This window comes from Theropithecus gelada, chromosome 10 (assembly GCF_003255815.1).
Source record: "Theropithecus gelada isolate Dixy chromosome 10, Tgel_1.0, whole genome shotgun sequence".
Lineage (NCBI taxonomy): Eukaryota > Metazoa > Chordata > Mammalia > Primates > Cercopithecidae > Theropithecus > Theropithecus gelada.
In genome coordinates, this window is record NC_037678.1 from 19,307,451 (window position 1) to 19,330,600 (window position 23,150).

At 44.2% G+C, this 23,150-nt stretch overlaps 1 protein-coding gene across 2 annotated transcripts in view; it reads right to left on the reverse strand.

The window, feature by feature from the left end:
* RNF185 (ring finger protein 185) overlaps positions 1-23,150 on the reverse strand; it is a 46,414-nt gene that overhangs the window by 18,585 nt on the left and 4,679 nt on the right. For both annotated transcript variants that reach the window (XM_025399256.1, XM_025399255.1), the window contains exon 2: positions 982-1,205. In XM_025399256.1, coding sequence (XP_025255041.1) covers positions 982-1,157 — 176 coding nt within the window. In that variant the 5' untranslated portion in view covers positions 1,158-1,205. The remainder of the gene's footprint in view (positions 1-981; positions 1,206-23,150) is intronic.

Below are 23,150 nucleotides of genomic sequence, written 5' to 3' on the forward strand. Positions count from 1 at the left end.
AAAAAAAAAAAAAAAAAAAAAAAAAAAAAAAAAAAAAAAAAAAAATATTCATTACCTCTACGTCCCTTTAGTCGAATCTGGGTTTGATAATCTGGCCCAATACTCCCGTAACCATTATTTTTCCTAACACTCCCAGACCCTCATCCAGAGTGCTGTGAGAGGTATACAGTAGCCTCAAGGGTCTCAGATGAGTCCAACAGTGCATGCGCCTATCCCTAGAAACTCCCTGCCTTGGGGGGACACACACACCCTTCACCTTACCTAGCATTTTTCGATCGACCTTTCAAGGTTCAGCTCAAAATCTCAAGACAAAAAGAAGAAGAAAAAAAAAAAACCAAGAAAACAAAATTCAACCTTCACCTAGGTGCTCAGAGCCAGAAAGGGCTCCTGTAACCATCAAGGCTGGAACAGACACCGACCTTGACACTTCATTTTGATGTGTGTATATATCTATACATAAACATAAAATATAGTAACAATTACAGTCATAGCTAACACATACTATTTACCACAAGTTATGTGCTCTTCTAAGCCTTTTACATTAGTACTTGCATTTAATACTTGCAAAGAACCCTGTAAAATGAGGCGGAATGTGTGTAAGCACCTTGCCCAAGGTCAAACAGGAAGGTGGCAGAGTCAAGCTTCAGAAAGAGGAAGCCCAGTTCCACAGTCCTTGCTTATAACCATTATGCTATACTACCTCTAGGCTCAGCACAGCAAGTAGCAGGTAGTAAGTGCTCACTAAATGGTAAGTATTATTACTTTACAGATGGGGAGAAGGAGCTCAGAGCGGAGACAGGATTTGCCCAAGGTCACCCAGCTCATTGGTAGCAGAGCTGGGATGGGAACTCAGGTCTCCTGTCTGTTGAGCCTGAGTGTATTCCCAACGTGAGCAGGAAGCATTCTGCTCCAAACCGTCCAGGGTCACGGGCTTTCCAAACATGGCAATCTGCTCTCTGGCAGGGGAGCAGGGATACTGACCAGAAGAGGTGGCCACACAGGCTGATGACGGCATCCTTGGCTGTGTCCAAGCAGATGTTGCACTCGAAAGTGCTGTCCTGACCTCCACTCTCGCCAGCGCCATTGCTGCTCCCACTGGGGCCCCCTGCAGTGGAGTTCTCAGGAGATGCAGAGGCCGAGGGCCCCTTGCTTGCCATCCTTGGCTGTCAGCGAAGCTCTGAGTGAAGACTCTCCCCAGGGAAATCCTAAAAGGCAGAGAACTCTTGACTGCCCATTTCTGCAGCCCTCTCCCCCCAGATTCCATGCCAACATTCCTGTCTTCTCTCAGCTCCAGAGCTGATTATGACTGAATCCCTGAGCAGACTTCCCAAAGCGCTGCAGAAGGTAAGAGTTGTAGGGCACGACCCAGAGGACAGTGACCCAGAAACTTCTCATGAACATGGTCCAGAATGTATCACAGATACACAAACTCCACAAATACAGAGCAGCCTCAAGATAGTTCTCCACAGGAACCAGGACCTTGTCTCACTCATCTTTACATTCTCCCACGATAATCAACCCAGGTGACAAATATATGCTAAATTAAATGGAATATTCAGGCTGTCCAGCCTCTATATTGGCAGGTGAATCTGTTAAGCCAGGAAGGTTGTGATTGGCATATGCCAGAATTTTTTTTTTTTGAGAGACGGAGTTTCACTCTGTTGCCCAGGCTGGACTGCAGTGGCACAATCTTGGCTCACTGCAACCTCTGCCTCCCGGGTTCAAGTGATTCTCCTGCCTCAGCCTCCCGAGTAGCTGGGATTACAGGCGCCTGCCACTACACCTGGCTAATTTTTGTATTTTTAGTAGAGATGGGGTTTCACCATGTTGGCCAGGCTGGTCTTGAACTCCTGACCTCAGGTGATCCACCTGCCTCAGCTTCCCAAAGTGCTGGGATTACAGGTGTGAGCCACCACGCCCAGCCCACATGCCAGAATATTAAGAAACTCCTGTTAACTATGAAAGGTTAGGAAGCTAAAAAGGACCAGAAAGATCATCTGGTCCAAGGTCTTCCATATTGCAATCTTTTTCAATCCTCCTCCTGCCACATTGGAATACTATTCCCTTTATTTTACCTAAATACATCAACTTTTCAGCCTCAGTACATTTAAAGAAGAGGTTTATATCACTGCTATAAATGGAAAACCAGTAATATTTAACCATAAGTAAAAAGGTTAATATAAAAGTAACAAATGAAAAGTTTACCCTCATACACCTGATATCATCTGGCACACTCATACTATGTTTTGGACAATCTTGATCTGGTCCAATTTCTTTAGGAAACTGCAGTTACCTCAGCTAGCTGACTAACATGGGGCTGAGACTGGGACTCATGGACACCCTGTTTGCACCGTACCACTACATACTAAACTGGCCACTAAATGCTGGTATAAACAGACCACTGTTGACTACCACCTCCAAGTCAAAGAACCCAGCCAGGAGTTGAACAAGAAAGAGGATAAAACCAACACCAAGCAATACCCAGAAATTCTTGATGCACATTAAGAATCTGTCAGGAGCCTTATCTGGCCACCCTCATCATCTCAGAAATTCCAAGTAGGAAATGTTGGCTGGCTACCACAGCCAGAGAAGTGGAGGCCTGGATACTGGGCTCAGCCTCTAGCTTGCTAGGTGGTTTTGGGAACCTCCCTTCCCCTCTACTGATCATAATTTTCTCATCTGTAAAATGAGGCACTGGACTCCCTGGTGTCCTAGGTGGCCCCCTCCAGCTCTCAGACTGTGCCTCTCCAGGTCATCTTAACCTACTATTATCTCCAAAACAAGCGGCCCCTTCACAAGTTTAGGACTTACCACTGGAACACCACAAGGTCGCCCTGAGGTCAGCTTCCAGAGTATGACAAGACAAGGACCAAAAAGTTACAGCCTTCTCAGACCCAGAAAGCTTCCTTCCTTCACACTCAGAGCTCTGGCCTCATGAGCATCCCTTACCACAATACCAGCTCAGTGACTTGAGCAGGGAGAGGAGGCCGGCTCACCACCACTTTTTCACTCAGTTACATCATTTTACATAATGTCCCAGAAGGGTAGCTGGCTGCTGGCAGCACCACTGCCATGCACTGGCCTCGGCTCCAAGACCTTCTCCCTGATCTTCCTCCTCTCCATATTACATGTGCTCTCTTCATCTTAGGATAAAACCCAGTTTTGAGGGCCACATTATTGTCTTTCCTCATTATTCCAGCTCAACAATCCTAAGTACCCAACCTATGTGTGTTTCTTTTAAAAAAAAAAAAATCTTAAAACATTAAAAATTATGCATATAGATTTTGGAAAGACAACCATAAAGTCAGATCAATCACATCAGCCTCCTGATGTGATGCAACAGAAGTACACAGCACCACCAATGCAGCATGTTTGCTTTAAAACTCAGACACTAATCAAGCATCTAAAATGAATTACCAGCCGGGCATGGTGGCTCACGCCTGTAATGCCAGCACTTTGGGAGGCCGAGGCAGGAGGATCACCTGCGGTCAGGAGTTCAAGACAAGCCTGGCCAACATGGTGAAACCCTGTCTCTACTAAAAATACAAAAATTAGCTGGGCACGGTGGCGCACACCTGTAATCCCAGTTACTTGAGAAGCTGAGGCATGAGAACCACTTGAACCTGGGAGGCAGAGGTTGCAGTGAACTGAGACTGTGCCATTGCACTCCAACCTGGGTGACAGAGAGAGACTCCATCTCAATAATAATAATAATAAATAAATAAAATGAATTACCCATTTTCAGAAAATATGGAGGATAGGTGCAAGTATTAAATGACTCAGAATGTGGGACTTTCTACAGGACAAATAATAAAGTTCCACAAAAAATAAATAGCATGGACGGGATTGGGGTTATAGATTGAGACATGAGATATTCTAACCACTTGTAGTATGTGGGTCTTACTGGAACAAGATTCAAGCAAACCAACTGTACAAAGACTCTGGTGACATGACTGACAAAAACTGTTTAGCCTAGGTATTACTCGATATGAAGGAATTATTGTTGGCTGGGCATGGTGGCTCATCTCTATAATTCCAGTACCTTGGGAGGCCAAGGTGGGTGGATCGCTTGAGCTCAGCAGTTTGAGACCAGCCTGGGCAACACGGTGAAACCCTATCTCTACAAAAAAAAAAAGTTAACTGGGTGTGGTGATGCACGTCTATGGTCCCAGCTACTCCAGAGGCTGAGGCAGAATTGCTTAAGCTTGCGAGGCGGAAGTTGTAGTGAGCCAAGATTGTACCACTGCACTCCAGCCCAAGTGACATAGTGACTGTCTCAAAAACAAAAAACAAAAAACAAACAAACAAACAAAAAATAGCTGGGTGTGGTGGTACACAACTGTAGTCCCAGATAGTCAAGAGGCTGAGGTGGGAGGATCACTTGGGCCTGGGGGGTGGAGGCTGCAGTGAGCCGTGACTGTGCTGCTGCACTCCAGCCTGGGTGACAAAGTGAGAGAAACCCTGTCTCAAAAATATATATATATATAAAAAAGGGAATTACTGTTAATTTTGTTGGGTATGATAATGATATCTTTTTTTTTTTTTTAAACAAATCCTGACCTGATAGAGACACATATTTTTGAAGGAATAAAGTATTTGGGATTTGCTTTAAAATACTCCAGGGAGGGAAAATAAAAATGGAGAGAAAAGATGAAACAAGAACAAGGAAGTTGGCTGTTGAAGCTGGGTGATGAATGGAGGTTCACTGTAATAGTCTGTGTGTGTGTTTGAAAATTACAATAAAAGGTATTTTTTTCTTTTTTTGAGATGGTCTCGCTCTGTTGCCCAGGCTGGAGTGCAGTGGTGCAATCACATCTTACTGCAGCCTCAACCTCCTGGGCTCAAGCAATCCCCTGCCTCAGCCTCCTAAGTAGCAAGGACTACAGGTGCACACCACCATGCTCAGCTAATTTTTAAATTATTTTGTAGAGACGAGGTCTGTGTTGCCCAGGGTAGTCAAACTCCTGGGCTCAAGTAATTCTCCTGCCTCAGCCTCCCAAAGTGCTGAGAAAACAAGCATGAGCCACTGTGGCTAGCTCCAATAAAAGGTACTTTTTTAAAAAGATTAAGCTGTAGAAGAGTATGTATATAAACTTATTTGGGTAAAAACTAAGTATGTATATGAGTATGTATGTATGTGGATCCATACACAGACAGGCAGACACACACACACACACACACACACACACACACAGAAAATGCCTAGAAAATACACATTAAACCATCAACAGTTATTTCTGGGATTATAAGGGCTAGGAAACATTGAATTATTATATTCTTACCCTGTTTCAATGTTTTATAACAAACAAGTATTACTTTCACAAGAACATTTTTAAAAAGGAAATCATAAAATGTGAAGTATATTACATATGTTACAATAATGAATATAGGTATTAGAAAATGGCTTTAGGCCAGGCATGGTGGCTCATGCCTATAACCTTAGTACTTTGGGAGGCCAAGGCAGGAGGATCACTTATGCCCAGGAGTTTGAGGATGAAGAGAGCTATGAATGTACAATGTAGAAGAACATACTCAACTGTTAATAGCGATTATCTCGATATCAGTAAGGATGTAGAGGTCATTTTTACATGTATTTTTTTTTACATGTATTATTATTTTTACATGTATTACTGACATTTTTACATGTATTATTTTTTTTGCTTCTCTTTTTTTGAGACGAGTCTCACTCTGTCGCCCAAGCTGGAGTGCAGTGATGTGATCTCGGCTCACTGCAACCTCTACCTCCCAAGTTCAAGCAATTCTCCCTGCCTCAGCTTCCTGAGTAGCTGGGCTTATGGGTGATCATGACCACACCCAGCTAATTTTTGTATTTTTTAGTAGAGACAGGGTTTCGCCATGTTGGCCAGGCTGGTCTTGAACCCCTGACCTCAGGTGATCCACCCACCTCAGCCTCCCAAAGTGTTGGGATTACAGGTGTGAGCCACTGTACCTGGCCTTTACATGTATTACTTTTGAAATCAGTCAAAAGAATAATAATACATAAAATTTCTCCCCCTCCCCCCCATGTTCCAGTTTTCCCCAATCCTGAATGTTCTGAGTTCAAGTCCTGGTTCCATCACTGACTGTCCATATGGCCATGGTAGATCCCTTGATGATTTGAATCTCTTTTCTCACCTGAAAAGCGAGAGTATCATGCCTCCTACAGGGCTACTGAGGTGGCCCTATGAAATAACACAGTGACCTGGAGGGCCCACCAAGGCAGGACAGGGCTGTTGCTGTTGGGGAGGCACACATTTCATACCATGTAACCTGGTCCACTGCCAACCCACTTCCTGGACCCAACAAAGCTGTGCATGGCCCATACTCCTACACAGGCATAAGGGGACAACCAGGATTAAGGTAGGTGTTGGAGTAGGAATGGTTAAGGGACAGTAACAGGTCAGTTCAGAGTTTGCAGGGAGTGGCAGCCTTGTGCCAGGCCAGGCACTGAGACAGGCCTGCATGTCCCAACTGTAGGCAGGCCGTATCACTCTCCTTGTAATTCTTAGTAGACACCATGTGGTCCCCACCCAGGCTCTAGAGCCTCATCCTAGCAGGCACTCAAATATTTGCTGAGTGAGGATGGGCACACATGACTGACTTTGGTCAACTCCTAGCTGGCTGGTCACCAACTTTTCTTTGTAACATATTTGGGCCCCACAGCTGTTCTCCTGGGGATTGTTTACTGAGCACCTACAGAACCATATGGGCCTGCCAGGACTGGGACAGTGATCTAAAACATAGAGGTTCCTGATTGGCTCAGGAACTAGGCAGAAAAAGAATCAGGTCCTGAGCATACCTATATGGCCGTCTTGCTAAAATTTCTCATGATCCCTGTAGAAGCTACAGACTTTGACCTGACCACAAAGCAACCTGGCTGTGGCTAGTTCTATGCCCCTGTCCCTACTCTGACCATTCTTTTCTCCTGACCAGAATCCACTCTCTAGTTTTCAAAGCATTTCACATCTATCACTGCATTTTATACTCATGCCATTTTACAGATGAGGACACTGGGCCAGGGACATTAGAGGACTGCCTAAGGCCAGGATACCATGCAGTGCCAAATTCAGACTTCCTAACACAACATCAGCACTCTCTTCATTCTTATGTTACTCTATTACTGCTTTACAAAATTAAATACCTGGTCTTTGTCTTCCCTCAAATTTATTGTGCAATGTTGTAACTTTTGTGCCCTTTGAAATGAGTGCAGAGTAAATTAATCATTCATCCATTTATTCATTCAACCAACCAACAGTTTTCCAATGCCAACTACATTTGAGGTCTGGTGCTACCAACTGTGGAGGAGTTACAAAGAAGAACAAGACCAAGTTGAGGTCTTGGAGTCTAGTACAGGAGCTAAAGGCACATAGGTTAATTTTAAGAACTCTAAACAAGAGGTTCCATCAAACTCACCTGTTTTTTCTTTTGTTGTTGTTGTTTTTGCCTGTTTTTCTTAAACAAAGCATCCTCTCACCCTCCCCCCAAAAGATCTGGTTCCCAGATCCCTTCAGAGATTTAAACAGGATCTGGACCTAGATCAGGCCTAAGAATCTGTATGTTTTTAATGTAGCCCTCACTTTCTACCCTAGACGATTCTCTAATTAACAGAGTTTTGGAAACCCAGCTCTAGAAGAGGGTACAGCTCTATCAATAGCACAAAGCAATACCAACAAAATACACTATTCTAGAGGGACAGAAACCTCAGGGCCTACCCAGCTACAAGCCACAGGGACTACAGAGAGGTCAGATAAACCTGGGGGGTAAGGGACAAATCTGCTAAATTCAGATCAATCAGCATTTGGTCCAACTGGAACACAGCTGATCATTTTAAGAAATAAGTTCACACCTAGTTTTGAAAAACAGCCCTAACTTTGAGATGTCCAGGGCGACACATGTGGTGCTGGGACTAAGGCAGATTTGCAGTACTTAATGATCCTCTAGGAACACAGAGCCTGGCGGCTGAAGTTGACTGACCCAGTATCTTCAATATATTACCTTCCCAGAGCTGGCCTTTGGTCCACTTGGCCTGGCTCACCTCACAGGAACTGAGCAAGAAAGAGAACACAAGAGTTGAATATCCCTGCAGGAACCACCAGGGAACTTGATCTCATGAGGAAATCTCTCTGTAGCATTCTTAAATTCAATTATCAAGTTCTAGAGAACTGTAGGAATTCATAATCTGCCTTATCTGCCCCTTTAACTCCAAGAATTTCTAGACCAGGGTATAGCGAGACACCTAGAAACGTTAATCTTCAGTATGAAGATTACGAATTTGGGTGATAAATAACTTGCACAATCCCAGCAGAGGTCTCATTTCTGTGGGCACATGCTTATTCACATGGAAGCTTTCTGCCAGGAACCCTGGCGTGCCTCAGCCTGTCTGCACCGCTCATTAGACTGCTGCTGGACCACACGTAGGCAGAAATGGGACCTGCATTCCAAGAATGTCTACGTCACACTCACAGAAGGCTGAAATGGGAAGAACTCTGAATAAGTTTATTGGAACTTAGAACACACAGAAACCAGCTTTGAAATTTTAAAGTCTAAGTGGTGTTTAGGTCCCGAGGCTAGCCCACGGAGATCTGGCCCTCAAATATAGGATCAGAAGCACAGAGAAGGCTGAAAGGACTGGCTTCTTTTCACTGGGGCTGCACTGGTCCTTTTCTCTGATTCCCTCTAATCTTCCTATCTACTTAGTAGATAAGAATGAATCTTCAAAGATTCATTGAAGATCCTATTATTTGCCAGGCATTGAAGATACAGAAATAAAACATTTTTTTTCAGTCTAAGGGGAGACACAAACAAGTAAACCAACAAAGGCAACCCAGTGTACTGGGAACTGACAGTGTGTACATGGTACCTGAAGACAGAGAATGCTGGGAAAGATGTAGACACAGCACAAGAAACAAGTGCATAATTCATTGTGCTGAGTTCAGTGTACCCGAAGCCCAGGGCATATATAAGGATGGTAAGGCAGCAAGGGTTGGGACTAAGGCAAGAAGAAAAGACTTTGATTCTTAGTGCCCTTCAGCCCTGGCCTGCCGGGCCCATGTACCCTATCTGGTACCTAACCCAGATCTGCCTAACCTTCCAAAGGGCTCCATGATTTTAACGTCTCTTTTTCTCCCCATCTAGCTCCCATTAAATAAACTGGTACATCCACGTAATAGATTACATAGCCACTAAAAATAATGCTTCCACAGAGATTTTGCTTACATAGGAATTTCAATTATATGACATAATGTTAAGTGAAAAAAGCAGGATGGGTCGGGCGCGGTGGCTCACGCCTGTAATCCCAGCACTTTGGGAGGCCGAGGCGGGCAGATCACGAGGTCAGGAGATCGAGACCATCCTGGCTAACATGGTGAAACCCCATCTCTACTAAAAAATACAAAAAATTAGCCGGGCGTAGTGGCGGGCACCTGTAGTCCCAGCAACTCGGGAGGCTGAGGCAGGAGAATGGCGTGAACCCAGGAGGCGGAGCTTGCAGTGAGCCAAGATCGCGCCACTGCACTTCAGCCTGGGTGACAGAGCAAGACTCCAACTCGAAAGAAAAGAAAGAAAAGAAAAGAAGAGAGAGAGAGAGAAAGAAAAGAAAAAAAGGAAGGAAGGAAGGAAGGAAGGAAGGAAGGAAGGAGGGAAGGAAGGAAGGGAAAAGAAGGAAGCAGGATGTAAAATTGTATACAAAATTGAATATATATGTGGCCAGGTGCGGTGGCTCATGCCTACATTCACAGCACTTTGGGAGGCTGAGGCAGGCAGATTGCTTGAACCCAGGATTTCGAGCAGCTGGGAGGCTGAGGCAGGAGAATAGCTTGAACCCAGGAGTCAGAGATTGCAGTGAGCTAAGATTGCGCCACTGCACTCCACCCTGGGGGACAGAGCGAAATTCCGTCTCAAAAAATTAAAAAAACCTGAATTTATTTGTTATCAGCAGGTTAAAAAGATACCAAAAAAAGAGGTCAAAAATATTAACGGTAGTAGTCTCTGGACAGTGGACTTATGGACAAATTTCGGCGCGGTGGCTCAAGCCTGTAATCCCAGCACTTTGGGAGGCCGAGACGGGCGGATCACGAGGTCAGGAGATCGAGACCATCCTGGCTAACACGGTGAAACCCCGTCTCTACTAAAAAAAATACAAAAAACTAGCTGGGCGAGGTGGCGGGCACCTGTAGTCCCAGCTACTCGGGAGGCTGAGGCAGGAGAATGGCGTAAACCCGGGAGGCGGAGCTTGCAGTGAGCTGAGATCCGGCCACTGCACTCCAGCCTGGGCCACAGAGCGAGACTCCGTCTCAAAAAAAAAAAAAAAAAAAAAAAAAAAACTTACATGTACTTGCCACCTTTTCTATAGTGAGTACTGTGTTAATACTCAGGAAAAAATAGGCCAAGCATGGTAGCTCACGCCTGTAATCCTAGCATTTTGGGAGGCCAAGATGGGAAGATTGCGTGAGGCCAGGAGTTCGAGACCAGCCTGGTCAACACAGAGAGATCTCATCTCAAATTACAAAATAAAAGATGTGAAAGGTCCAATATATTCAGATCTCAGTAGAGGACAAAAAGGAAAGCAATCTGAATTAAGTACATTCACAACTGAGGTGTGAATGGTCCTTAGAATATTAATTATCTCAGAAATTTTAACAATTTTATTTTTTTTAATAAGTAACATGTATACAGGTACAATAAAAGGACATAGGCTGAAAAGTCTCTCCTTATTCCTGAACCCAACATACCTGTTCTCTACCTTCGAGACTGCTTGACTATATCATTAGTATAAATCCCAGAAGTAGAACTGCAGGGTCAAAGTATTTATATTTGTAACTTTGAGATAGTGCCGAATACCCCCAGGGAAGATGTGCCAATTTATATTCCTATGAGAAATACGTAAGACATTTGTTTCCCTATGTCCCTGACAATGACATGTACGTTTTCCAAAAGATAATATATGTTTGTTTTGTTTTGTTTTGTTTTTGAGACAGAGCTTCACTCTTGTTGCCCAGGATGGAGTGCAATGGCATGATCTTGGCTCACTGCAACCTCCACCTCCCGGGTTCAAGCAATTCTCCTGTCTCAGCCTCCTGAGTAGCTGGGATTACACGCACCCACCACCATGCCCGGCTAATTTTTGTATTTTTAGTAGAGATGGGGTTTCACGATGTTGGCCAGGCTGGTCTTGAACTTCTGACCTCAGGTGATCCACCCACCTCAGCCTCCCAAAGTGCTGGGATTACAGGTGTAAGCCACTGTGCCTGGCCCGGAGAATATAAGTTAAGTGAAACGAGAAATATAATTTTGGCAGCCTGGGAAGATAGTTTAAATTCACTAACTTGCTAGTAAGATTCATTACGTTCCACACACTGTGCCAGGTCTTAGAGATAGGACAATTTCTAAACATACACATACACAAATACACACATAAATATATTTTGAGACAGAGTCTCGCTCAGGCACTCAGGCTGGAGTGCAATGGTGTAATCTCAGTTCACTGCAGCCTCCACCTCCCAAGCTCAAATGATCCTCCCACCTTAGCCTCCCAAGTAGCTGGGATTACAGGTGTGTGCCACCACACCCAGCTAGTTTTTCTGTTTGTTTGCAGAGATGGGGTTTCACCATGCTGCCCAGGCTGGTCTTGAACTCCTGGGCTCAAGCGATCCACCTGCCTCAGCCTTGACCTCCCAAATTGCTGGGATTACAGGCATTAACCACCATGCCCAGCGATAACACATATTTGAATGGGGATTCTAGAGTCAGTTGTTCCTACTTTTTCACATTTTCGTCCACTACTTTTTTTTTTTTTGAGACAGAGTCTCGTTCTGTTGCCCAGCTGGAGTGCAATGGCGTGATGTCGGCTCACCGCAACCTCTGCCTCCTGGGTTCAAGCGATCCTCCTGCCTCAGCCCCCCAAGTAGCTAGGATTACAGGTACCCGCCACCACATCCAACTAATTTTTTGGTATTTTTCGTAGAGACAGAGTTTCACCATGTTGGTCAGGCTGGTCTCGAACTCCTGACCTCAGGTGATCCGCCCACCTAGGCCTCCCAAAGTGCTGGGATTACAGGCATGAGCCACGACGCCCGGCCTCTTCCATTATTTTCAAATACAGAGAATGTTTTGATCATTTGTTGGGTTTTAAGCTTCAGTTATTTTTGAAAAATTACCAGGTTTCATTTTTTAAAAGGACAAAATGGAGGCCAAGAATGGTGGCTCACTCCTGTAATCCTAGCACTTTGGGAGGCCGAGGCAGGAGGATCAGTTAAGGCCAAGAGTTCAAAACTAGCCTGAACAATATAGTGAGACCCCATCACCAAAAAATTTTAAAAATTAGCCAGGTATGGTGGTGTGTGCCTGTAGTTCTAGCTCCTTGGGAGGCTGAGGCAAGATGATCACTTGAGCCTAGGAGCTCAAGGCTGCAGTGAGCTATGATGATGCCACTGCACTCCAACCTAGGAGGCAGAAGGAGACTGTTTCTTAAATTAAAAAAAAATTTTTTTTTTAAAGGAGTGAAATGGGATTTGTACTACTACTGGCACAAACTTTTAAGTGTCATCCAAGAAGCTGCCTTGTCATAAAATGTTCCTTAACTTTTTTCCTTAAAAACTAGCACAGCACAGAGGAATGTGATGGCTGAGTTCAAATCTCAGCTCTGCAACTTATTCTGTGACTTCACACAAGTTATTTTCTCTCTGAGGCTTTGTTTTTCTCATTTGCTAAAATGAGGCTAATACGTTCCTCAGAAGACAGTTCTAAGAAATAGAGATAGCCGGGCGTGGTGGCTCACGCCTATAATCCCAGCACTTTGGAAGGCCGAGACGGGCAGATCATGAGGTCAGGAGATCAAGACCATCCTGGCTAACACGGTGAAACCCCGTCTCTACTAAAAATACAAAAAATTAGCCAGGCGTGGTGGCGGGCGCCTGTAGTCCCAGCTACTCAGGAGGCTGAGGCAGGAGAATAGCGTGAACCCGGGAAGCGGAGCTTGCAGTGAGCCAAGATCACACCACTGCACTCCAGCCTGGGTGACAAAGCGAGACTCCCATCTAAAAAAAAAAAAAAAAAACAGAGATTAAACAGTACGGGACTAGCATACTGCCTGGCACATAGGTTAAGTACTCATGAAATGTTAATCCCCCTCCTTTTTAAGGTCTCGCTGAGTTCACTGAAGGTAAACTGTTTTTGTATATTCCTCATAGAGACATGCAACCAGCAGGTACTTGGTTAATTTGCTGAGTAAATGAGTCACAACTTTCCTTTCTCAATGAGCATCGTTCCTTGACTGCAGAATAAATGAGACATCAGAACTGTGTATGTTTATGAGCTGAGAGGAAATCCAAAATTAGACACAATTTGACCCAGAGAAAATCAGATTTTCCCCAAGTGTTAAAATTAGGGGACACTTGTTATATATCTTATCACTATAAGTAACATCAGCTAACACTCTGCTCAGCCCTCTACATGAATTATCTCATTTAATCTTTATGGCCTTTAGGTAAACACCACTGTATCATCATTAGTATCGCTTGGGATGTTAAATAAAGGCTCAGAGTAGTTAGGTCACTTGTCCATGGTCACAGACTTAGTCAGAGGCAAAGCTTCCCAACCCAAGCCAATGTCCTTAACAAATGGTAACTCAATGATCTGTTCTTGGGCGTCTCCTCAAGCGGATACCCAGCTTCCAGGTTCCTTACTCAGCACAGGGCTAGGTGCCTCAGGAGCACCTGATATCCACGTGTGTGTGTGTGTGTGTGTGTGTGTGTGTGTGTGTGTGTCTGTGTGAGAGTTGACAGATCTGATGCCCAGGAGCAATTAGAACTGTACAACTCAATATAGCCAACTAGAGTTGTGGAAAATCAGTATCCTACAAGAGCAAAACACGCTGTTCAGAACTGGAAATGTTACATAAGAGTCATTTTTTTTTTAAAGTATTACCCAAAACTCTTACACAAATGAAAAAAAAATTCAGGGATCTGCAACTAGAAGTTTCAAGTTTTCTCAAATTGGTACCCCCCCGCCACCATTAAAGATAACATACACAGAGTTTTGGTTATCCACTGAACTATTACCCGCTCTAGTGAGATACCTCCTAGGGCCAACAGCACAGTGCCTGACAGGAAGTAGATGTTTGATTAAGGTATGTGAATGAATGAAGGGGATTTAATTTCAATCAAACCAATACAGCTGAGGAAAACAGTGTTTTAAAGAAAAGCTCTTCAGACTGGACAGACAACAATTAAGGGCTGTGAATTTCTAGTGTAACACCGTGAAAGGAATAATCTGGAGCCAGAGGACTTAGCCTAAGGCTCAGGTCTGTCACTCACTATGCCAGTGTCCTTACCTGCAAATGGGGAACAATTGTTCCTGCCATCCCTTTGTCATGAGAAAAATCTACAAAATAAGGGTTTTGCTTTTTTTTTTTTTTTTTGAGATGGGGTCTCACTCTGTTGCTCAGGCTGGAGTATAGTGGCACGATCTTGGCTCACTGCAACCTCCGCTTCCTGGGTTCAAGCGATTCTCCTGCCTCAGTCTCCCGAGTAGCTGGGACCACAGGTGTGCACCATCACAACCGGCCAATTTTTGTATTTTTAGTAGAGACAGGGTTTCACCTTGTTGGCCAGGCCGGTCTCAAACTCCTGACCTCAGGTGATTCGCCTGCCTCGGCCTCCCAAAGTGCTGGGATTACAGGCATGAGCCACCGCGCCCAGCCTTGTTATTATTTTAAATAAGTATGAAACAGTGCCTACCCCCATAAGACAAAGAAACTAAGGAGGAAGCAGTAAGATTAATATTCTGAATTCATGATTGCAGGTGTGCACCACAACGCCTGGCTAATTTATTTGTATTTTTAGTAGAGACAGAGTTTCCCCATGTTGACCAGGCTGGTCTTGAACTCCTGACCTCAAGTGATCCGCCCACCTCAGCCTTCCAAAATGCTGGGATTACAGGCATTAGCCACCACACCTAGACAGATTTAACTTTTATTTTCACACTGTCAGTGAAACCTCATTAATTCAGATTCTATAAAATGTCATTAATTAATATTTTACCTGAGGTTGAGCTAAAGACCTCTAAAATATTCTGAAGGTAGAGTATAAAAACAATAAGGTTAACAAGATCCAACCAATTAAGTAGAAAACTTTAGATTTTAATACCCTGTATATACTTGACAAAACAATGATCTCACTTCTCCTTTCTTTTTTTTGAGATGGAGTTTCGTTCTTGTTGCCCAGGCTGGAGTGCAATGATGCAATCTCGGCTCCCCGCAACCTCTGCCTCCCAGGTTCAAGAGATTCTCCTTCCTCAGCCTCCTGAGTAGCTGGGATTACAGGCATGCACCACCACACCTGACTAATTTTGTATTTTTAGTAGAGACGGGGTTTCTCCATGTTGGTCAGGCTGGTCTCAAACTCCTGACCTCAGGTGATCCGCCTGCCTTGGCCTCCCAAAGTGCCGGGATTACAGGCATGAGCCACTGCGCCCAGCCTCTCTCTTCTTTCAACAGGAGGTCCTGACTAGGACCAACTGTGATTAAAGAGAAAACCAAAATGATACCATTTTGAAAAGTCTATAATATTGCCTTTTACAAATTGGTCTTGTGCCTTGAGCCACCTCCATTATATTTGTTACCAGTGCTATTTGGCAAACACTCAGAGAATGCCAACTACTAGGCCCATGATAAAAATAAATCAGAGGGCCAGGTGCCGTGGCTCACGACTGTAATCCCAGCACTTTGGGAGGCCGAGGCAGGTAGATCACCTGAGGTCAGGAGTTCAAGACTAGCCTGGCCAACATAGTGAAACCCCATCTCTACTAAAAATACAAAAAAAAAAAAATTAGCTGGTCTTGGTGGTGGGCGCCTGTAATCCCAGCTACTAGGGAGGCTGAGGCAGAAGAATCGCTTGAGCCCAGGAAGCGGAGGTTGCAGTGAGCTAGGATCGTGCCACTACACTCCAGCCTGGGCGACAGAGTGAGACCCCGTTTCATAAACAAACAAATAAATAAATCAGAGAAGGTCCTGGTTCCTGTGCTCAAGGAGTTTATAACCAAGTCAGAATGTAACCATTAAAAAACAAAAAGCTTATCACACTAAGAAGTACCTTGGCAGAGATGAGAGTGTTAAGAAAAACACAAGAAACTTCCTTGGGCTTTGCCCAGGATCCACTCCTGTATTCAGAGACCTGATCATCTTTAACAACCCCCACCATGCCAGGCACAGTGGAACATGCCAGCTACTCAGAAGGTTGAGGCAGAAGGATTGCTTGAGGCCAAGAGTTTCAGACCAGCCTGGGCAGCATACAAAGACCTTGTCTCAAAAATAAATAAATAAATATTAAAAAATAAAAACCTGGCCAAGCGTGGTAGCTCACACCTGTGATCCCAGCACTTTGGGAGTACAAGGTGGGTGGATCATCTGAGGTCAGGAGTTCAAGACCACCTTAGCCAACATGGTGAAACCCTGTCTCTACCAAAAAATACAAATTAGCTGGGCGTGGTGGCACATGTCTGTAATCCCAGCTACTTGGGAGGCTGAGACATGGGAATCACTTGAATCCAGGAGGTGGACGCTGCAGTGAGCCAAGATCGTGGTACTGCACTCCACCCTGGGTGACAGAGTGAGACTCTGTCTCAATAAATAAATTAAATAAATAAAAAATAAAAACCACATCTGGCCAGATGTGGTGGCTCACGCCTGTAATCCCAGCACTTTGGGAGGCCGAGGCAGGCGGATCAGTAGGTCAGGAGATCAAGACCATCCTGGCTAACATGGTGAAACTTCGTCTCTACTAAAAATACAAAAAAAACTTAGCCGGGTGTGATGGCAGCCGCCTGTAGTCCCAGCTACTTGGGAGGCTGAGGCAGGAGAACAGCTACTTGGGAGGCGGAGCTTGCAGTGAGCCGAGATCGCGCCACTGCACTCCAGCCTGGGCAACTGAGCTAGACTCTGTCTCAAAAAAAAAAAAACCACATCATTGTTACATCACAAGGCACTTCTGAGGAGCAACTGGGAGAGTGAGTATCAGAGTCAGGCGCTATAGAAACTATCATAGGAATTAACCTGGCAACTGGACCCAGGACAGAATGGCCAGTCAGTCCCCTAGGCCATTTCCATAGAAGCAGATACAATCTGGCTCAATGAACATAGAATTGCTGCTTTTAATCTTTGCATGTCCTTAGGCCAGCTGGAAGACAGGATGCTTTGTTCCCAATGACCAGTGAAATGAAGAGATGGACTCATGTCATCTACAGCAGAGTAGAGAAGTAGGGTTTGAAGGCCGGGCGTGGTGGCTCAGCTGGTAATCCCAGCACTTTGGAAGGTGGAGGCAGACAGATCACTTGAGCCCACAAGTTTGAGACCAGTCTGGGTAACATGGCAAAACCCCATCTCTACAAAAAATACAAAAATTAGCCAAGAGCAGTGGTGCATGCCTGTGGTCCCAACTACTCAAGAGGCAAAGATGGAGGACTGCTTGAGTCCGGGAGGCAGAGGTTACAGTGAGCTGAGATTACGCCACTGCACTCCAGCCTGGGCGACAGAGAGACCCTGTCTTTAAAAAAAAAAAAAAATTAAAAAAAGAGAAGTAGGGTATGATAACCAGGCAGCAATTAGGGCCACCTCTGAGAATTTTAAACCAGCAGCCACTTGGTCATGACTTTAAAAACTGTATTTCTGGCAATGATTTCTTGGAATGACACCAAAAGCACAGGTAACAAAAGAAAAAGTAGACAAAAGAGATTTCATAAAAATTTAAAATTTTTGTGCATAAAAAGACACTACCAATAGAGTAAATGGCAATTCACAGAATGGGAGAAAATATTTGCAAATCGTATATCTGAAAAGGAATTAATATTTAGAATACACAGAGAACTCCTAAAACTTAACAACAAAACAACCTAATTCAAAAGTGGGGCCAGGTATGGTGACTCAGACCTGTAATTCCAGCACTTTGGGAGGCTGAGGCAGGCGGATCACTTGAGGTCAGAAGTTCGAGACCAGCTTGGGCAGCACGACAAAACTTTGTCTCTACTAAAAATACAAAAAAATTAGCCAGGTGTGGTGGCACACACCTGTACTTCCAGCTACTTGGGAGGCTGAGGCAAGAGAACTGCTTGAACCCAGCAGGCAAGAGGTTGCAGTGAGCCCAGATTCCACTACTGCACTCGAGCCTGGGCAAGAGAGAGACAGACTCTGTCTCAAAAAAAAATTTAAAAAGGGTGGAGGGGGCCAAGGACTTGAATAGAGACATTTCTGCAAAGAAGATATACAAATGTCCCAAAAGCACACAGAAGTGTGCTCAACATCACTAATCATTAGGGAAATGCAAATCAAAAGCACAATGAGATACCATTAGAATGACTACTATTTTTATAAAACCGGGAAATAACAAGTTTTGGCAAGGATGTAGAGAAATGGAACCCTTGTGCTCTGTTGGTGGGAATGTAAAGGTACAGCTGCTGTGGAAAACAGCACGGAGGTTCCTCAAAAAACTTAAAAACTGAACTACCATATGATCCAGCAATTCTACCTCTAGATATGTACCCAAATAATTGAAAGCAAGGTCGCAAAGAGTAGCAGTATTCACAATAGCTGAAACATGGAAGCAATCCAAGTGTGCATCAACAGATGAATGGATAAGCAAAATACATACAATGGAATATCATTTTATCTTCAAAAGGAAGAAAAATTCTGACATATGCTGCAACATAAATGAACCTCAAGAACATCATGTTAAGTGAAATAAGTCAGTCAAAGGAAGACAAATACTAAGCTGGGTGCAGTGGTGCCCACACGTAACCCCAGCTACTTGGGAGGCTGAGGCAGAAAGATCGCTTAAACCCAAGAGTCTGACACCAGCCACATGGTTAGATCTCATCTTCAAAAAAAAAAAAAAGGACAAATACTGTATGATTCTACTTGTATGATTCTACTTATATGATGTACTTAAAATCATAGATAGTGGAATAGTGGTTGGTAGTGGCTAGGGTGAAAAAGAAATAGGGAGTTATTGTTTAACGGACACAGAGTTTTACTTCTGCAAGACGAAAACAGTTCTGGAGGTAGATGGTGGTGATGCTTCCAGAATATGAACATACTTAATACCACTGAGCTGTATACTTAAAAAATGGTTAAGATGGTAAATTTTATATGAATTTCACTACAATTAAAAAAACTAGGTCCAGGTACAGTGGCTCATGCCTGTAATCCCAGCACTTTGGGAGGCCAAGGCGGGCAGATCACTTGAGGTCAGGAGTTCGAGACCAGCCTGGGCAAGTGGCAAAACCCCATCTCTACTAAAAACACAAAAATAAGACAGGTGTGGTGGTAAGCGCCTGTAATTCCAGCTATTTGGGAGGCTGAGGCACAAGAATTGCTTGAACCCAGGATGCGGAGGTTGAAGTGAGCTGAGATGATACCACTGCACTCAGCCTGGGTGACAACGGAGTGAGACTCTGTCTCAAAAAAAAAAAAAAAAAAGAAAAAGAAAAAAAAGGAAAAAAAAAAAATCCCTAATTTCCATAAAAGGTCATATATTGTGTGATTTTCTTATTAGAATCTTATTGGAAATATCTAGAATAGGCAAATTCATAGAGATAGAAAGTAGATCAGAGGTTACCAGGAGCTAGGGGGAGGAGAGAATAAGGAGTTATTGCTTCATGGGTAGAGTTTCTGTTTGGTAAGCTGAAAAAGTTTTGGAAATAGTGGTGATGGTTATACGACATTGTGAATTTACTTAATGCCACTGAATTGTACATTTAAAAATAGTTAAAAACGGCCAGGCACAATGGCTCACTGCTGTAATCCCAGCACTTTAGGAGGCTGAGGCAAGAGGACTGCGTGAGCCCCAAAGGTTGAAGCTACAGTGAGCTGCCACTACACTTCAGCCTAGGCCACAGAGTGAAACCCTATCTCAAAAAAATTTAAATAAATAAAATTAGTTAAAACAGTAAATATTATGCTATGTACATCTTACCACAATAAAAAAAATTATAAGAAAATCTATGTTCCTTATTTAAAAAAATCAAAACTACATTTCTATCCCACTAAGAACATACCAAGTGATTATTATACACATTATGTCTACACAGTAAGACTTATTGAATAAATGAACAGTTAAGGAAATGGAAATCTATGCAGGCCATCAGAAGTAATGCTTATAGGCTCGGCGCGGTGGCTCACGCCTGTAATCCCAACACTTTGGGAGACTGAGGTGGGTGGATCGCCTGGGATCAGGAGTTCGAGACTAGCCTGGCCAGCATCGTGAAATCCCGTTTCTACCAAAAACACAAAAATTAGCTGGGTGTGGTGGCAGGTGCCTATAATACCAGCTACTCGGGAGGCTGAGGCAGGAGAATCATTTGAACCTGGGAGGCAGAGGTTGCAGTGAGCCGAGATCGCACCATTGCACTCCAGCCTGGGCAACAGAGCCAGACTCTGTCCTCCCCGCCAAAAAAAAAAAAAGAAGTAATGCTTATAGAGATGGCTGGCAAAAACATGGAGGGAGACATTAACATTAAAATGTGTTTTTTCTTCAGTTTTAGATTTTAATAAGAAAAAGCAAGATATGGAACTGTGTACAGTGTGTGATTCCAACTATCACAAATGTGCCCCGTGGGCCGGGCACGGTGGCTCACACCTGTAATACCAGCACTTTGGGAGGCCAACGCTGGCGGATCACGAGGTCAGGAGATCGAGACCATTCTGGCCAACACAGTGAAACCCCATCTCTACTAAAAATACAAAACATTAGCCGGGCGTGGTGGCGGGCGCCTGTAGTCCCAGCTACTCGGGAGGCTGAGGCAGGAGAATGGCGTGAACCCAGGAGGTGGAGCTTGCAGTGAGCTGAGATCCAGCCACTGCACTCCAGCCTGGGCAACAGAGCGAGACTCCGTCTCAAAAAAAACCAAAAAAACAAAAAAACAAATGTGCCCCGTGGCAGGAAATAAGAAGGAAATATAGCAACTGTAACAGAGGTTCTCTAGATACTAGAGCTAGGGATGATTAGGGTGGGGAGACGAAGATTTTTCTGCATTTTCCAAAATGTCTAAAATGAGCACATTGGCGGGGCAAGGTGGCTCATGCCTGTAATCCCAGCACTTTGGGAGGCTGAGGCAGGTGGATCACTCTCATGAGGTCTGGAGTTCCAGACCAGCCTGGCCAAGATCATGAAACCCCCCTCTACTAAAAATGCAAAAATTAGTCGGGCATGGTGGCACGTGCCTGTAATTCTAGCTACTCGGGAACTGAGGCACAAGAATTGCTTCAATCTAGGAGATGGAGGCTGCAGTGAGTCAGCATTGTGCCACTGCACTCCAGCCTGGGCAACAGAGCAAGACTCCATCTCTAAAAATTAATAATAATAAAATAAGCATATGTTACTTTCACAATTTACATTACTGAAGTTTTTGCTTGTTTCAAGGTACATGTCCAAGATGGTCTGGTTACAGTTGAATGCTGTAGGATCAAGATAGGCCTAGGTGCACTGTAGTTATGTAGCTATGAGCAGCTAGTCCTGAGCATTCAAACCACCACTGACTCCTCGACTCCCTGCCTATAACCAGACATACACCAGAGTAGCACCCAAAATGAAGGCTCCCCAACTGGTCTTATCATATCTTGGTTGACAACCTCATTTCTGGACACAAACAGTACCCTTTCTTTCACTTGACCATGGCCACTCCAACTCCACATGGCCAGAAGTGGCTGGGTTTGAGTCAAGCTCTGCGTGGTCAGTAGCCTCAAATGGAAATTTACTTTGTGCTTCAGTATGTCCAGATCCAACTACATTCAGATCAGGGAGATACTGGCATTGCCTCAGAATTTGCAGGTCAGATCATTGAGTTGTTTCAAGGGATCTGCAAACTCTTTGAATACCTACATTCAAAGTTGTACATGATAACAAATAAGTCAATTACAAAATGAGCAAAAGAGCTAAACAGACATTTCTCCAAATAAGATATGCAGATGACCAATAAGAACATCATCATCATCGTCAGCCATTAAGGAAATGCAAATCAAAACCACAATGAGATATCACTTTACACCCACTAGGAGAGATATAATTTTTTTAGTGGGCAATAACAAGCGTTGTTGTGGATGCGGAGAAACTGGAACCCTCATAAATTTGAGTGCAAATGGCCAGGCGCGGTGGCTCACACCTGTAATCTCAGCACTTTGGGAGACTGAGGCAGATGGATCACCTGAGGTCGGGAGTTCAAGACCAGCTTGACCAATATGGAGCAACCCCGTCTCTACTAAAAAAAAAAAAAAATACAAAATTAGCCGGGCGTGGTGGTGCATGCCTGTAATCCCAGCTACCCGGGAGGTTGAGGCAGCAGAATCGCTTGAACCCAGGAGGCAGATGTTGCAGTGAGCCAAGATCGCACCACTGCACTCCAGCCTGGGCAATAAGAGTGAAATTCTGTCTCAAAAACAAACAGACAAAAAATTTAAAGAAAATAAATTTTAGTGCAAATGCAGGCCGGGTGTGGTGGCAATACCTGCAATCCCAGAACTCTGGGAGGCCTGAGGCAGGTGGATCACCTGAGGTTGGGAGTTCAAGACCAGCCTGCCCAACATGGTGAAACCCCATCTCTACTAAAAATACAAAAAACAGCTGGGCATGGCGGCACACGCCTGTAATCGCAGCTATTCCAGAGGCTGAGGCAGGAGAATCGCTTGAACCCGGCAGTGGGGGGTTGTAGTGAGCTGAGATCGTGCCACTGTACTCCAGCCTGGGTGACAGAGTGAGACTCCGTCTCAAAAAAAAAAAAAAAAAAAAAAAAAAAGACAATGAGGAACTGTCTCAGATATCTGATGACACCAGGGAGACTTGATAACTAAATGTGATGTAGGATCCAGGATCGGGTCCTGAAACAGAAAAAGGATATAGTAGGACAAATGGCAAAATTTGAATGAAGTCTCTAGATTAGCTAGTAATATTGTATTAATGTTAAATTTCTTGTTTGGATAATTTTGATATAATTATGTACAGTTTTGACATTAGGTGAAGTTAGATGACAAATACACAGAAAGTTTGTGGATTATTTTTGCAAGTTTAGTATAAGGTTAAAATTATTTCAAAATAAAAGGGCCGGGCGCAGTGGCTCACGGCTGTAATCTCAGCACTTTGGGATGCCAAGGCGGGTGGATCTCCTGAGGT